Genomic DNA, 16,017 nt, shown 5'->3' on the forward strand with positions numbered 1-16,017 from the left:
ACTATATAGACAACATTTTATGCATACTACAACATATCATATCCAGGAGACACCGTCTAAGCTTTGTTAGCGTTCTTCAATTTTTCGTATTCTGTTTGCCAATCGTATTTAGGATCAAATCCAAGCATGTCTCGAGCCTTCTTGATACTGATACCGCCTTCTCTAGGATCTTGGGTTTCAGGCTCCCACTTTGTATCGGGGAAAACCTTCTTCATGAGCTCAGCAGTTGGTACTCGGAATGCATTATCGGCATTTGCAATGTTGAACACATGAGAACCTTTGAGCGATGATTCGACAGCCAGTCGAAAGGCTTGAGCACAATCTCTCGCATCGATATAACAGAAACCGCTAAGACGATTGGTCAGCATGTCACAACGATAATGCGCAGCATACTTACTTCCACGCCCGAGTCCAAGGATCGTTTTGCCAATTTTCGAAATCGATGTATTGTTCCGGACTCATGACATTACTCAATCTGATATTGATAATCTTGGCTTCTGGGTTCCATCTAGTGTACTGCTCTCCCATTTTCTCACCCAACAGTTTAGCTAAAGAATAACTTGATTCTGGTCGTTCAGCATCTTCTCTAATTGGCAGACGTTCTGGGATATGAGGATAGAATGGGATACCAAAAACGGTTTCAGAGGAAGCAATAGCGAGATTGGTGATATTCAATACACGAGCAGCTTCCATGATGTTATAGGTCTGACGGATGTTGGTGTGGAAGATGACATGGTTTGGCTATCAAGCGTATATCAGTTCCACTGCCATAAGTAATATCACAGTAGACTTACCGCTCTAGACGGTGATGGGATAGCTGCTAAATGAATGACTGCATCTACGCCTTTATAACCCGAATCAAGATCTGAAAGAGCAGCAATTACCTGCCCGTAATCTGTCAAGTCGACTTGTACAAATTTGGCTACTTTGGCTTCAGAAGGAGCTGGTGGACTGACATCCACTACAGTACAATGAGTAATCACATCGTACGTTTTGAGACATTGTTACTTACGATTCCAGACCTCCCAGCCATGCTCCACCATCTCTCTCACCATCCATCGACCCAATTTACCAGAACCACCGGTAACGATGACTCTCTTTTTTCGTTCAGGAGCAGGCTTCGAAGGATCCTGCAGTCGTCGCTCGGAGAGCGCTTCTCGGCTAGTAAAAGATGATGGGGCACTCATGTCTGCTATTGTTGTTATTACGTAGGATGTTAATAGATATGTGCGAAGAAATGCAGATTAAAGGGGTATGATGCGTATATATATATATGTGATGAGCAGAGGTGGAGGTAGATAGAAGTGACTACCGACCGGCCCGGCATTCACCGGGAAAACTACACCGTCACATGGTACCACTAACTTGGAATAGTCATAATTGTCCATTGCATTCACAGATAGAAAGGCGTAGATAGATACGTAAAAACACATAAAAGGGATAACATGACACCGAAATGCGTGACTAATTTCCAAGTAGACCAGACAATGAACCGTCGCCGATAACAGACTTTAAAAGACAAGGAGATAAGCCACGGTTCGCTCACGCTATTTGTTTGCACTCACTTGAATATCAGAGGCTGTAATGGGACATTCAAAACTTGCACTGTTACTGATTGTGGGACTAACGGTGATACCAAGAATCTAACATTTCGTGAGCAATAGGTTCAACATTTTGATACTCACCTTCAGTTTGAGGTACAAGTCGTAATCGACTGTGATATCCCTGACGGCTCCGCCCGATATACCGCATTTACCTGTAATCATTAGCTTGGTCTGATGCCCCTTTACTCACTGATTAAATCCTTCAAAATGACTTGATTAGGGTCCTTGGCCAAAGTGTAACTGATTGTCAGCTCAGAGCCTTCCCAGAAGTCACTCACTTAAGGGTAAAAGGGAATTTGAAAGTAGATTGCGTGTATCCAACAAAGTTCAAATGGTACAATGTACCACCACCAAACGTGTTGGTGTTGTTACCAGGATACCTAGCTGTGGCGGTGATCTCTTTAAAGTCGGCATTGAACCAGTTTGGGTTTGCGACACTATGATCATATTAGCACTTGAAGGTGTACAGCGTACAACGCACTAACCTTATGTCAAGATCAAAATTGACAGTAAGTCCACCCGTTGTCAATGATACGGGTGAAGAACCAATGTTGACACTGTTGAGTGCGAAACTTGGAGGCCGGACATACTAATAATAAGCGAAGCTCAAAAGGTATTTGAACTTACAAGAACAATTGACAGTATGATACTGATAATCAACAAAAGAGTGACAGTAAAACCGCAACAGAAGAGTCTAAGGGAAGTCCTAACACCACCGCCCTAGGACAAGTTTCAGCATGGTCCCAACCGAATAAGACTTACTCTTGACCACTGTTTGCCCCGCTCATCTTTCCTCCACATTCGCAAGATACCCGTACTTCGAGGAGGAGGACCCATTTCCGCCATGGACCGAGGAGGCTGACGCAGACCTGATCGACCAGGTTGTTCCCGCTGAGTATTCTCGTAAAATTCTGCGTTGTTCATTTTTTCTGTACTAGCATGAGCTTGATAGTTTCCCGCAGATGGGTCGGCAGGATAAGAAGGATATCGAGGTTCTTCGCCATATGGATTAGAGTCGGTGCTGTAACTGTACGGCTGATTCTCAAATGGCGGAGGTTGAGAATCGCCATGATTGTGTTGCCCTGCCTGTCCATTGTATGGATCTGCGTAGGAACTGCTGTACTGGTTGTAAGACATGATGAGGAGAGCCTGACTAGTTTGATTACGCGCGGTGACAAACAATTTTGGCCAAGGTGGAAGATGCTATACCACTCGGGAGGTTGCTACTGACAGAGGTTGATCGGAAATGACTGGAACAACGATAAAAGATAGGAGACGATGGCTACCTGAGTGAAAGCAAGTTGATGAAATTACAAAGGATAAAGAAGGAAATGCTGTGTCAAAGTTGAATTGTTTTGAATATAAACTATATTCACCACAAAACGCAGCAACGCGTGAGATGGGTTGTTGTTACGTAATAGTCTTGATTAGCGCACAATAATGTTAAATTCGTAACGCTGTTTGATCGTTTTATCCTTAAGATCAATCAATTGCCTCCCTACTCGTCAAGCGTCAGAATAGAACAAGTCAAGTAGGATGTCGGGTCCGCCAGAAGAATCAAGAAGAAATCTTATGCTTGCTAAGCAACGTGAGCGGGAAGCGGTAAGTCATATCGTATAAGAAGCGTTTTTGAGCTAATCGATCTTAGGGTGTTTAGGCAGAACATCAACGTCAAAAGGACGCTTTACTGAAGGTAAGCGGTCGAAGGTCCATCGTTGAGCTAAAAGTTATGATAGGAAGCGGAGAAAGACCATACAGTCAACAAATTTATCGGAGTTACAGAAAACCTGGATGAAAGGTTGATCAAAACGACAGTTGGTCTAGTGACTCTTTCCGAATTTCAGAAGACCAAAGATGATTTGGAGGAGCGACAGAGACAGCTAGCTGCTCAGGTGGCTGCTGATAAAGGGTAAGTGACGAAGCCAGACCCTAGCTCTGCTGACTTCTCAAAAGTACTAAGGGTGTAACCAAACCGAAGAAGGTGAAGAAGAAGGAAAAGTCCAAGTTGTCATTCGACGATGAAGAGGAGGAGGAGGATGTGTCTACTGGGAACAAAAGGGCAAGGCAAGATGAAGGTGAGTGAGACACTTATAGACTCGATATTGACTTCTGCCTAGACGATGTCAAAAGGAAGAAGAAATTTAGCAAGAACCCAGCCGTGGACACTTCGTTCTTACCGGATCGACAGCGAGAAGAGCGAGAGTTGATAGCCCGAGAAGAATTGCGTAAAGAGTGGCTAGCACAGCAGGAGAAAACAAAGGGAGAGACGATAGAGATCACTTACTCATATTGGGATGGTAGTGGTCACCGCAAAAGTGTAGAAGTGAGTAGCACCTAACGACTTTGTAAGCTGACGCCACCGGTAGTGCAAAAAAGGGGACGATATCGCTGCATTCCTGAGCAAGTGCCGACAACAATTCCCAGAGCTTCGTGGTACTAGTGTAGAGAACCTCATGTATATCAAGGTAGGTTTAGGGCATTAGTCAGAAGGAGGCCAGTACTAACTATACTTGTCTATCAGGAGGATCTGATCATCCCACATGTACGTTGTCCATCTCATCCCTCTTAAATAACGCTAAACCTTGAATTAGCATTATACATTCTACGATTTCATCATAAACAAAGCGCGAGGCAAATCTGGACCTCTCTTCAACTTTGATGTGCACGATGACGTCCGTCTGCTTGCTGATGCAACAGTTGAAAAGGACGAGGTATGTCTCTTTCCGCCTAGCCTTACTACACGTACTAACGTTTAGCGTAGTCCCATGCTGGAAAGGTAGTTGAGCGATCCTGGTACAACCGTCATAAACATGTAAGTGAAGTTGGAAGTATTTACCCAGACATCAGGCTGACCAGAAAGCCCCAGATCTTCCCTGCATCACGGTGGGAAGTTTATGATCCAGACAAGGAATATGGAGCCTATGTGAGTTGGTTTCGTTTTGGCCCAAGCAGACAACTCTCTTAATATATTGTTGACATTTGCTTCCCACAGCGAGTTGCATAAGACACATGATTGGGGTGTGAATATACGTAGATATGCATGCATGTAGGCCTGTAAATTCCTGCTATATATTTATACCATATCATTATTCTTAACTGCCTGCATGTACTAGTTAATTGTTTGCCGGTGGTCTCGTCACGTGGCTTCGCCGATAGAGCCAACAAATTGCATGTTTGTTCGCCACCTAAAAATGTTGAAAATGCATGTTGAAAACAGAACAACTCAATTTACGAAAGAATATACCTTTATATAGCTAGATTGTTCTACGTCTTATCTCCTGCTTATGGTTTCCCATCTTCTACGCAGTATATCACTCCTCAAACATTTAAAGTCTTCACAATCTTCTCGTACCCTCCTTATGCCAGTCGCAACCGCTCGTAGCCCATCACCCGTTGGAGATGTCCGAGATAACAAACGTCTCAAGACCGAACATGTCAGCAAGTCTCCAGTACAAGATGAGATGACTGCTATCAATGGTATTGAAGTGGTAGATCACATCACTGAGTTGGATACTCGTTCAGAAGCCGACTTAGTGGAGGAGCAAATGAATTTACCCATTGAATACCTCAAAACCTACGAAAAGGAACTGGATTATAGAGAAAAGCTAGTTTTAGCCCCTATGGTGCGGACCGGGACATGTAAGTTTCAAAACGTTATGAGAAGTAATATGCTTATTCAGTCCCCCAGTACCCACGGTTAGCAATCTACTTTGCATCTTATTCCACATATCCAGTTGCTGACCTTCCCTCAGCGATTATTATCCCTCTATTACGGTGCGGGTTTGGTTTGGTCACCCGAAGTAGTAGATAAAGCTATCATAGGAGCGGAAAGGGTTGTTGATCGTGAGTTCATTACATGTTGACGTGGCTGACAATTAGCTGTCACCGGAGTCATCACATATCACAAAGGACAAGGTCCTATATTCAGCACCCATCCGGTCGAGAAACCCTATCGTGAGTTGCTCACATAAATACAAAACTTACCTGTAGTCATCTTTCAGATCGGATCGTCAAACCCTGAACTCGCCGTCAAGGCAGCACAAGTAGTCCAGCAAGATGTTTCAGGAATGTAAGTTTTTTTATGTGCAAGTATAACAAAGCTGAGATGCTGACTGAACTCTCAGTGACCTTAATTGTGGTTGCCCTAAACCATTCTCGTAAGTCATCATCGCAATGGCTCTCGCTCACGTCCAGAACGCATTCCGGTATGGGAGCTGCCTTGTTGTCCACTCCAGACCTCTTGCTAGACATTTTGCGAGCTTTACTCGACTCGATACCTTTACCTATCTCTTGCAAAATCCGTCTACTTCCTACCCAGCCGTCCACCCTCTTCCTTGTTTCTCGTATAATCAGAACTGGAATACGCAACCTGACGGTTCATTGTCGAACACGAGATATGAGACCCGGAGAGAGAGCATTATGGGAACGATTGGCGGATATCGTTGCCTTAGGGAAGAGACGAGGGTTACCTGTCATCTGTAACGGAGATGGAGATGGATGGGCAAATTGGGAAAAGATTAGAACTGAAACCAGTAGGTGATAGATATGGTCGATTGTTGGTCAACTTAAAACTGATATCCTTCCAGATGCCGATTCGGTCATGCTCGCGAGAGCTGCAGAACGGAATCCTTCTGTCTTTTTACCAACTGGACCAGTATGTAACCTGACCGAGGTTGTGCCAAGATTGCTTGCAATTGCTCAATACACCAACAATCCGTGGGGTAATACCAAATTCCTCCTTACTCAATTCAAAGCTTCGTCACCTCCAATCTCCAACATGTCGAAACAAGAACGAAAGCAAGCTTCCGAGATCGTTAGCAAAGGCAAAACAGTAGAGCAGATAGCTGAAGGTTTCAACATCTCATTGGATAACGTCCAGGCCACATTCGATGACATCGTGCAGAAAATCAAAGCACGACACCAACCGGATAGGAATGTATGGGCAGAGCGGCACGAAGCGGAAGTGAAAGGTCAGGTTGTAGATGAACCGGTGGAAGATACGCAGGACGCAAAGGTTGAGGGTTTCGAGGTAGGCGTTGGACAAGCGGAAACAGTTAAGGTTTAATGTATTCATGATTATTGTATTCTTGGGATCCATCGACTTCGCCGTTGTGCCCTTGACTGCCAATCCCACGAGAAATTAGACTTTTTATCAAGCAGTACAGTATGGTTGTGTTGAGCAGTGTTGCGCAATGATTCGACCGTCGTCTGTTATCAGCTAAGCCCATGATATTCATAACTTACAAAAAAATCCTCTAAACGGAAGCCTGTTTCACTCTTTTTCGCCAAGACGACATCGAGCCATTCTACTGCTTCTGCAAGCTTGGCTACGGCAAGGTCGAGCGACTGCGAATTCCACAGCGATCAGTACATCCCGGTTACCCCAATCACAACCTACCGTTTCCTGATTGAGCGTCTTCTGGGCTTCAATGAAGTTTTGGAACCTCGGCGTGAGACCGCTTCTAGCCTGTTTCCCATCAGGCAAGTAAAGTGCTTTCAGCTCTCGCTTGTGACGAAGGTCGAATCTTGCTTTTGAATAACTGAGTTTCCTCTTGTGCGCAGGACACAACACCAGAAGCTGCATCGTTAGCTAAACCATAAACGTTGACACTCACCATTGACATCGCCGACGAAAGAGCTACCCATATTTTCGCCCATAGCGCTGGCCAAGTGGAAGATAATGGCGTGTATCGTATCCTCGATTGAGTGACCTGTTGCATCCACCACCAAAACTCCTGTTCATCCACCTCGGTAAAAAGGCTCAAGTCCAGCCCCGCCAAGTTCGCTTCTATCAGACAGTCTAAACGTATTGCGTGCAATACTGGCGCAGTATCAGATAGATTTACAAATTTACAGAGGTATTCCCCCATTACTGCTCTCTCTCGCCATGCAGATGCAATGTTTGAGAAGGATCGTCGCTGTCGGGCTCGATTGCTAAGTAAGGTTGAAGCGGAAACAGATAGGTACTCCTTGGATTAGCAAGGTCTCCATCGAGTTTTCACTCACGCTTGAAATCAGATTCTTCCACGCCCCAACCTGTCGATTCACAGCCAGAAGATCTGTATCACTAGCACCATCGAATGCTAGAACAGCTGCCTCCGATGAACCAGTTTCGTAGAAGATAGTCGATCGTACAACATTGTCGATCCAATGTCGGTCATGAATGAGCCGATCGCAAGCCAAATCGAAGCGAGTCTAAAAATCAGCGAAAAAACTCAACCTGACTCACTTACCTTGACAATCGATCGCAAGATTGAGGAGTGATGATCAAAACTCCAACCAAAGCCGTGTAGCGCAAACTAGACGTCAGCGGACAGCAACAAGAAGCGCCGACTTACCTGCCATCTTTCCCAAGAACCTTCTTCCTCTATAGCCTCAATGCTGATCAAAGTATCTACCAACTGGCGCATCTCGTGCAAAGTTTCCGTGGAATTGGGTTGATCGATTGAAGGCAATGGCATGTGTTGTCGAAGATAGGAAGGTATAGCATTATCAAAAGCCGCTTTCGCCGCATTCGACGGCATAGACGAGACCGTAATGTTATCCGCTGCAATCCTTATTACTCGCAGGATGGAAGATGGCGATATCGAGATCTCGGAGGAATTTGCAAGATATTTCACCCAATTCTGCTGGTTAGCGCATACACTCATTCAGCGGACTCACCCTACGAACTATCATCCGACTTATGAGTTGCTGACGCCACTGCGAGGACACTGCGTTGCCTCAGCATAATCGCCACTCACGTTTGTGCTTACCTTGACAACCATCGCCTTCCAGCCAATTCAAGGCATCATCCGCCAGACTGATAACATCATTGACTGGATCACTCATGCGGACCGGTATCCCATAGTGATCCAGCCAACAATCCTCCCCATCCCGAACATTTCCCTTGGCAAATTCAGAATAAGCTAGGTCTATAGTTTTACAGTATAGTAGCACATATCCACGAAGTACCACATTGACGAGTTGAGACGTCTCGGAAGCAGACCATTCTACTGGCTGAGCGAGATGTTGAGGATTATGATAGAGGAGAGATGTATAAACCGATTGGCACAGTGTTGCGCCTCGATACCAAGCCATCTATGTGACTATGTCAGCACGATCCGGGCCACTAGGAGCTGTTTTGGATCACTTACCTCCAGAGCCATCATAATATCCATTATACAGCAGATGTCTTCCGGCGACATGGAGGCTTCTGGACTGAAAACAAACTGTGACATCGATACATTGCTCTGGAGTGCGCCAGTATCCATTTTTGGGTCCATAATCTGAGAGATCTTCCAATCAGATAATAGTCCAGCTTCTCACGATATAACCTACTTGAATGGCGTTCATTGCATCGAGCATGCTGAGATCTGATGGCTTGACCATGCTCCCCGTAGGCAGATCTACATAATTACCAGTGATCAGTTTTCAGGATGAAATATCTTTTCGATATCGTGGTCAGAAAAACAGCCTCACCCTGACATACGCGATCATACCAGTCTGTAATATCTTGCATGGTGATTTGAAGGGGCTTTTAATATGAGGATTAGGCAAACATTCATATAGCCATTCGGTTTATAGAAGAGAAGGAGGATTTATAGTAACCTGTCATTAATACGACATCTAAAGTCGCGTCTATCTGTCATGTTGTTGTTTCTATTACGTAAATTGCAATCATGACGGTGGATACCGCCGATGGTTGATAGATGCACGTGGACTTGCAGGATAAAATGGGATTAAATAAGGATAAATTACTAACAAAATAATAGGTGAACACTGTATTAATTTGTCGAGAGTGAAAGATGTTGGGAGAAACACGCTCACTCCTCTCCACAGGTTTTCTATCATTCAACAACATCAACACCACTTTCCTTCACCTTCAATCTTCCTTTTTCCCCTTTTCTCTATCATCTCTCCCATAATTTTACGGCTCGTTTACGCCCTCCTCACGACATTCGCCACTTGAATCGCAAAAGTACTAAAATTTACACCAAAAATGGAGAACCAAGCTACTTTCAAATTAGTATTATGTGGTGATGGTGGTACCGTAAGTTGTTGAGATTTTCACTTTCCTGTTGAACCGAACGTTCCCCTCATCTTGTTGCTCTCAACGCGTACTGGACTGTCGTATATACAATGCTGATACACTTCATACTATAGGGTACGTCTTTTTCGCGAGTCCTCAGGTGTAGATAGGCCTTCTACTGATTTGCTTCGTATTTCGTCTTCTGTAATTTCGCCATTCAGGAAAGGTGAGTCTTTTTGCCTGTCCTCCTCAATTGAATCAGGCTGACCTCTATCATAATAACCCTTCAGACCACTTTCGTTAAAAGACATTTGACCGGTTAGTTGCACGTATAATTTTTAGAGGACCCAGTATCTCGGTTATATCCTTTAATCAATCCATATTCTTTTGCTGACAATCTTACAGGTGAATTTGAGAAAAAATACATCGGTGAGTCGCTCGATATGACAAAGTCTACAACGTTTCGCTGACAGAGAGAATGTAGCCACTCTTGGTGTTGAAGTCCACCCTCTTACTTTCCACACCAACTTCGGTACCATCTGCTTCAACGTTTGGGATACCGCCGGTCAAGAAAAATTCGGTGGTCTCCGTGATGGTTACTATATTCAAGGTCAATGTGGTATCATCATGTTCGATGTAACTTCTCGTATCACATACAAGAACGTTCCAAACTGGCACAGAGATCTCGAACGAGTTTGTGAAAACATTCCTATTGTTCTTTGTGGTAACAAGGTTGATGTCAAAGTGAGTAAAACAACACCTCGTCTATCTTGCCTGAAGCTGATTTGATCGTTTTACAGGAAAGAAAAGTCAAGACCGGAAACGTTACTTTCCACCGAAAGAGTAAGTCGTTTGTCGAATCATATTTACGTCGCTTGCAATAGTCAAAGCTCCACATGCGCTGGCCTCTTCTACTATACCATCTACTTCGATTTCATATGTTATTTCTGCTTACTAATACACATCGATTAACAGAGAACCTCCAATACTTCGAAATCTCTGCCAAATCTAACGTAAGTTTAACCCGACACGATATGGAGTATACTCATCACGGCTCGTCACATAGTACAACTTCGAAAAGCCTTTCCTCTGGCTCGCTCGAAAATTGGTTGGGTAGGTTTTCACTGTTTCGCCGTTTTCGATATTGCCGCTGACATAATGTCAATCTTCAGTAACCAATCACTTGAGTTCGTTGCTGCTCCTGCTCTTGCCCCACCCGAAGTCCAAGTAGACCAAGCCCTTATTGCCAAATACGAGGAAGAACTCAAACAAGCCGCTAACGCTCCTTTACCTGATGAGGTATGTTTTCGTCTCTTGAATCTCAGAACCTATGCAACCCTCTTTCACCTTAATAGGAATATCGTGAAAACGTGATTCACATTACATCCACTTCCCCATCTGTCTTCTTCTTGTTGCGTCTCCTTGATTTCCGCTATCTTGTATCACGCTCCTATATCATTCCTCCCCAATCTCTTCTCTTGTAATCGTATTCTCCGACCTGAAATCGGGCCTCTTTCCTGGATACTCGCGTCTAATAGTCAAATAGTCTTCAACAACATTGTTCTTATGCTGACAAATGATTTTGGGTATGTCCAGGACGATGCCGATCTTTAAAATGCCTTTCAGACTGTCATCCTGAAAGAGCGATCGTAGATGTTATGGAATAGTGGAACATATAGGAAAATAGCATCGTAGAGACGACATTAATGAATATATATTCACTCTCTGCATCCAATTAATCGCTGCTGCGTATGCGGTCTGTCAGCTGGCGTAAATACCATTGCTGACTAGGCTCACTCATGAGCTGCAGATCAGCGCGGCTCATCTCAAATTATATCATTATAGTACCCGGTTACCCTCGAGAGGCGAACTTGTTTTCGCTATACTTGCTACACAATTATAATTACATCAAGACATCGATTGACAGTATACATACCCAATTATGCCGGCAGTCTGACCAAGCGATCCAATCTTCCTAGACTCATGGGCCCGAGTGCAAGCTCGCCGTCATTTGCTATGAACGCCATAGAGATGACTATCCCAAAATGCAGTGCTTTCACCAGATGATTGAAGCCAAATATGACGGGATGATGTTAGGAGGAGTTCATAACATGAAAAACGGCGATCAGAAAAACCGACCTCTATGCTGTTCATTGATCATGACCAACGACAATTGAGCTGAAAGACTCCTATTCATTCTTGCTTACTTCAGATGTGTTTATCGTGTTTGTTCTGCTTTCTCGCAGGAACCACTTGTACATGACGCAGGGAACAGGGAGCGCTCTTAGCGTGGCAAGACCTCATCGATAAATCTGGCTTTGTACCATCAGCATATTGACACTCGATGGTACTCACACCACTGACTAGTCTGTGTATGTACAATGCTGAACACAGACGTTCCAAAGATTCATTCTCTCAGTGGGAATTCCTGTAAGCTTGTCGAAACAGTGACTATCAGCTCACAAAGTACTTTTCTATGTCGTCTTTCCTCTGCCAAGTATAAGCAATATCAAGAAAAATACATCATAAGGAAAAGAGGTTAAAGAGAAATAGTTATAAGTATAAAAGGTACTAAATACACTGGTGCGCTTAATTTCGACATCCTCTTCGTCCTCTGCATCGATATCGCCTTATCAAGTACACTTGACTATACATAAGGAGCTCTCGGTCATTTAATGACCGTGCCTTTTGTGAGACTCGCTGCGCAGTCTCTGTCCACGATATCAATGTCAAGTATAAGTGATATCAAGATCATAGAGAACAAAGAAAAAAGGTATTTAATACACTGCTGCGCTTAGTTCCAACAATAAATGCATCATAAGAAGTAGAAGAAACGAGAAATAGATATCAACGTAAACGGTACTGGATACACCTTAATTCTGGTTTAACGTTGCTATTCACAGCCTTGTTTTGCATGCAACCTGCATTGCCAGACGCTACTTTCTGTATGAAATACACATCCCTTTAGAAAAAGTCTATAAGCCCCTATATTTTGTTTACCATCTTTACCGAATATGTATATGGGTTTACTCTTTGTAGACGCTAAGAAACCACCCAAGAGCCATGCTCAGAGAATTATGAGAGCGGCGCTAAGCGGAGTCTGAGAAACATCTGGGAATCATCTAAACCTCGGTGGCAGTCATTTCTGTAGATTGTATACGTATCTGTAGTTGATCGTCATCAACGTTTTTAATGCAAAACACTCACAATCTTCTGGTTCTGGTCAATTGACTAATTGCGGATGCACAATATCACAAGTCCCTGAGTAATTACCAACTGTCATGACAGACAACTATGACTATCGACGAAATTCCAATTAAGTGGCTCTCACCGCTGAATAGCTTATCTATAAAGAGCCACAACCACAGGTCTTCCTTATCAACTTTCCAATATCTAGCCGAGTATCGGTTCTTATTCTTTCGGAAACACTATAATTTACTCTATATCAGTTGGATGATAGTATAGATCATATCGGACCTCTTATTTCTGTTGTGCTACGGTCTTGCTTGATCGGAGTCCGGCTGAAGACTTGTGACGTCAATCAAGTTTGTGAAACTGTTACTTTATATCTGTCTGAACCGATAGGATACAATCAGGACAAAATGAAATAGTCTTGCGTCAGAATGGCAGCATAATATGAAGCCTCTACAGGCTGCTTTCGGATTTTTGGCGCTGGTTGCGGGATATATACCAAACCTGCAGATTGCTTGATTGTAGTTGTGTGTTTTGGCAGCACTCACTGGCTTTTGTCCTGATAAGTAGGCCATTGAGAAAGACCTTCATACCAATCGAGTATCTTCCATTAACTTTGTAGTCATTGTAGAAATACTGGGAAGCGGTAAATAGAATCATACTTCAGTAGGACCTCTGAATCCTCGCAAAACTTTAGCAGACCCTCTTCTTCACCATATATTGTCGGAATGAGCCGCTTAGATGCTCTATTACCGGTTAATTACGTAATATAGAACGTGTACTAGTTAGATAACTTATCTCTTATATCAAATTTTCACTCTATCTCTTTCTCTTTTACTTCTTTCTCCTTGACATGCATTATATAACTTAACATATATACCGAACACTACCAAGTGTATCAAAAGTTAGGGTCGAGACCTGACACGTTGAGGGCCTCGTCATCACTATTATTTCTTCTCACCTCACAGTTCTTAATTTCTTGGACGCTCCTTCCTGATTTCAACTCAGCTCCGCTCTCAGAGCACTCATCAGCTTTCTTCATACTGTTTGTGATTTTCATTTTTTTGTTAGAATGGGTCAGATTTGTCGGAACTAGGCGCACTAGTGTATTTAGTACCTTTTATACCTTCATCTATTTTCTCATTTCTTAATGATGCATTTATCTTGATATCGCTTATACTTGACAGGATCATTCACCCCCAGTTTACCGTTTACCACGTAATATAGAACATCCACTGAATGGACAAGGCGCCCATTCTATCAGACGTTTACTCTTTCTTTCCTCTCTTTCCTTGACATGTGCTATATAATCCAAGAAACTAGACGGATCTGTGGCCTTTTTATGTGTGAGACTGTTTGAGGTGCATTCTGAAGATGTTTTACAGTAAACAGCAGCTTTGGAAGCAGCAAAAAGTGCACATATAGGGTCAGAAGATACAGATGAATGCACTGTCTATGGCATCGGGTTAATTCCATGCGCACTGCATTTGCCATTGTAAGCGGGCTAAACCGTTGAGTGCCGTGCAAGCCAATTTGGTGAGTTGTTTCGCGCGTAACGGGCGTGTCAAATAATAAGCGTGCATCCCAAAGTAAAGCAATAACACAACAAAGACAAAATGTGAGTTTCAACTCCGACATTGGTACTTTTGTGGGTCGGCAGATGACGCAGTTATGATCGTTGCGGCTCCCAATTTGTCACGATGATCCAAGACGCTTTCGGTGTAGAATGTCAATTCATACAACGGGACTGCCAGAACAGGTGAGAAGTAACGGAGATAGTTAAAGCGTGACTGACAACGTTGAGGCTTGAACGATATTGTCGAAAAGGAAGCGAGATACTCAGCTTTGGTGGACTTTAGAAGGGACAATAGGCATTGTAGCTTCTAAGAGATACCGAAGTGCAAAAATAGTATTTAGAGACAACAATAGAAAATTCATAGGGGAACTAGAAGATAGTATACAGAATGAGTGATGTGTATATATATTACTAGATCCCAATGTCCGTGAAGAAGTGGAAGTTGTACCAACAGTACCTTCTATCTTTCAACTATATGTTACTACTATCGTTGTCATTGGCAAAGGCCGACATGACACAATTGCCAAGCTCGTGATGTATATGGTACCCAGAATGACGTTTACCGCTCAAGATGCTTCATTGCAGTTGACTAAGTATCACCAAACTATTTTCAACTGAATGACTCATCCTCCCAGCAGGTTTTGAAAGTAGTACAAGGAAAGAAGGGCGTCACGGTTTGCATTGACTTTGGTATGAAAAGACATACAACATCAGCTGTGTATACCTAAATAAGATGCATCTCTTTCAGCTATGACTAGGACATATGCGCGATGTCATGACGGCCACGACGGCGTACGCCTATATAGTCGGGGAAATACCGTATTTGACGGAGTTTTCATTGTTCCCTTTTGTGGTTCAACGGTTAATGACCGACTACGTTTGCCGTTGTGACACGCGACATCTGACAGAAATTGTGGTTGTATATGTCAGTCAAAGTGGATTATCAGACCCTGTCAGGACCCGGTCCCGAGTTATAGCCAAGGAGTATATTTTTTACTTGAGACCAGAGGACTGATACGGCTTACAAGCCTGGGTAAGACTGACGGACCTGTTAACTTGTGAAGGTGGTCGGACGGCTGTGGCGGAAAATAGTCTTTCTTGTCTGCGCCGATCCTTCCAAAGTATTTATATTAAACAATGATGGATTAAACTATTTCAAGACCAGTATAAGAGGAAGAAGATGTGTGTTAGATATTTGTGGCTATGGTGAGTGAAGACTTTGTGTGTGCAGGAGATTATATCTTGATCTCTGAGAGAGAAAAGAATGAAGAAGCTATGGACATATTAGCCCTTTTATACCTTTTCTGAGGCTCCCAGGAAGAGTGCTCATTCCATATGATTCACATTGTTCATCAACAATGTGAACTGACAGTGTGACTTGACATTGTGATCTAACACTGTGAACTAATGTTCTGCACCAACAATATTTGCTAACATTGTAATCTGACATTGTTAAGTCCTGTAGCTAAATATGCTAGGTTATGACAGACCCTCGGTATAGTCGTCAATATAGTCATCAATGAATCTTCTTGTCTCATGAATCGAGATGAGTACTTGTGAGCAGCGATAGGTGTCGGAAGTAAGGGCTTCAGCGTACTCAGCCGTAACGAAACAGTCCCAGGCAGACCCTTCAA

General features: G+C 43.4%; 6 protein-coding genes across 6 annotated transcripts; 3 read left to right on the forward strand and 3 right to left on the reverse strand.

Moving 5' to 3' along the window:
- Positions 1-56: 56 nt before the first annotated feature.
- Positions 57-1,187, reverse strand: L201_007760 (uncharacterized protein; the record flags this gene model as incomplete). Its single annotated transcript, XM_066223466.1, has 4 exons — positions 57-348; positions 398-741; positions 795-961; positions 1,013-1,187. 4 exons carry the CDS (start codon positions 1,185-1,187, stop codon positions 57-59), a joined length of 978 nt encoding a protein of 325 aa, XP_066079563.1.
- Positions 1,188-1,464: 277 nt separating this feature from the next.
- L201_007761 (uncharacterized protein) lies at positions 1,465-2,741 on the reverse strand (the record flags this gene model as incomplete). The annotated part of the gene is made up of 7 exons (XM_066223467.1): positions 1,465-1,509; positions 1,566-1,643; positions 1,686-1,725; positions 1,883-2,041; positions 2,090-2,193; positions 2,277-2,324; positions 2,367-2,741. The coding sequence occupies 7 exons, from the start codon at positions 2,739-2,741 to the stop codon at positions 1,465-1,467; spliced, it is 849 nt and encodes a 282-aa protein (XP_066079564.1).
- Positions 2,742-3,140: 399 nt separating this feature from the next.
- Positions 3,141-4,608, forward strand: L201_007762 (uncharacterized protein; the record flags this gene model as incomplete). The annotated part of the gene is made up of 11 exons (XM_066223468.1): positions 3,141-3,206; positions 3,262-3,297; positions 3,341-3,513; positions 3,558-3,679; positions 3,722-3,927; positions 3,971-4,069; positions 4,126-4,146; positions 4,196-4,315; positions 4,366-4,416; positions 4,471-4,527; positions 4,597-4,608. 11 exons carry the CDS (start codon positions 3,141-3,143, stop codon positions 4,606-4,608), a joined length of 963 nt encoding a protein of 320 aa, XP_066079565.1.
- A 355-nt stretch (positions 4,609-4,963) lies between these two features.
- Positions 4,964-6,669, forward strand: L201_007763 (uncharacterized protein; the record flags this gene model as incomplete). Its single annotated transcript, XM_066223469.1, has 6 exons — positions 4,964-5,227; positions 5,357-5,447; positions 5,595-5,673; positions 5,729-5,761; positions 5,958-6,136; positions 6,191-6,669. 6 exons carry the CDS (start codon positions 4,964-4,966, stop codon positions 6,667-6,669), a joined length of 1,125 nt encoding a protein of 374 aa, XP_066079566.1.
- Positions 6,670-6,680: 11 nt separating this feature from the next.
- L201_007764 (uncharacterized protein) lies at positions 6,681-9,105 on the reverse strand (the record flags this gene model as incomplete). Its single annotated transcript, XM_066223470.1, has 11 exons — positions 6,681-6,725; positions 6,849-6,950; positions 7,003-7,071; positions 7,220-7,339; positions 7,611-7,799; positions 7,943-8,197; positions 8,268-8,317; positions 8,360-8,684; positions 8,741-8,872; positions 8,925-8,992; positions 9,066-9,105. 11 exons carry the CDS (start codon positions 9,103-9,105, stop codon positions 6,681-6,683), a joined length of 1,395 nt encoding a protein of 464 aa, XP_066079567.1.
- Positions 9,106-9,585: 480 nt separating this feature from the next.
- L201_007765 (GTP-binding nuclear protein GSP1/Ran) lies at positions 9,586-11,229 on the forward strand (the record flags this gene model as incomplete). Its single annotated transcript, XM_066223471.1, has 9 exons — positions 9,586-9,636; positions 9,906-9,933; positions 10,021-10,044; positions 10,091-10,359; positions 10,416-10,458; positions 10,591-10,628; positions 10,682-10,728; positions 10,788-10,914; positions 11,212-11,229. 9 exons carry the CDS (start codon positions 9,586-9,588, stop codon positions 11,227-11,229), a joined length of 645 nt encoding a protein of 214 aa, XP_066079568.1.
- Between the last annotated feature and the right edge of the window lie 4,788 nt (positions 11,230-16,017).

Source organism: Kwoniella dendrophila, chromosome 11, assembly GCF_036810415.1.
Source record: "Kwoniella dendrophila CBS 6074 chromosome 11, complete sequence".
In the NCBI taxonomy this organism is placed as follows: domain Eukaryota; kingdom Fungi; phylum Basidiomycota; class Tremellomycetes; order Tremellales; family Cryptococcaceae; genus Kwoniella; species Kwoniella dendrophila.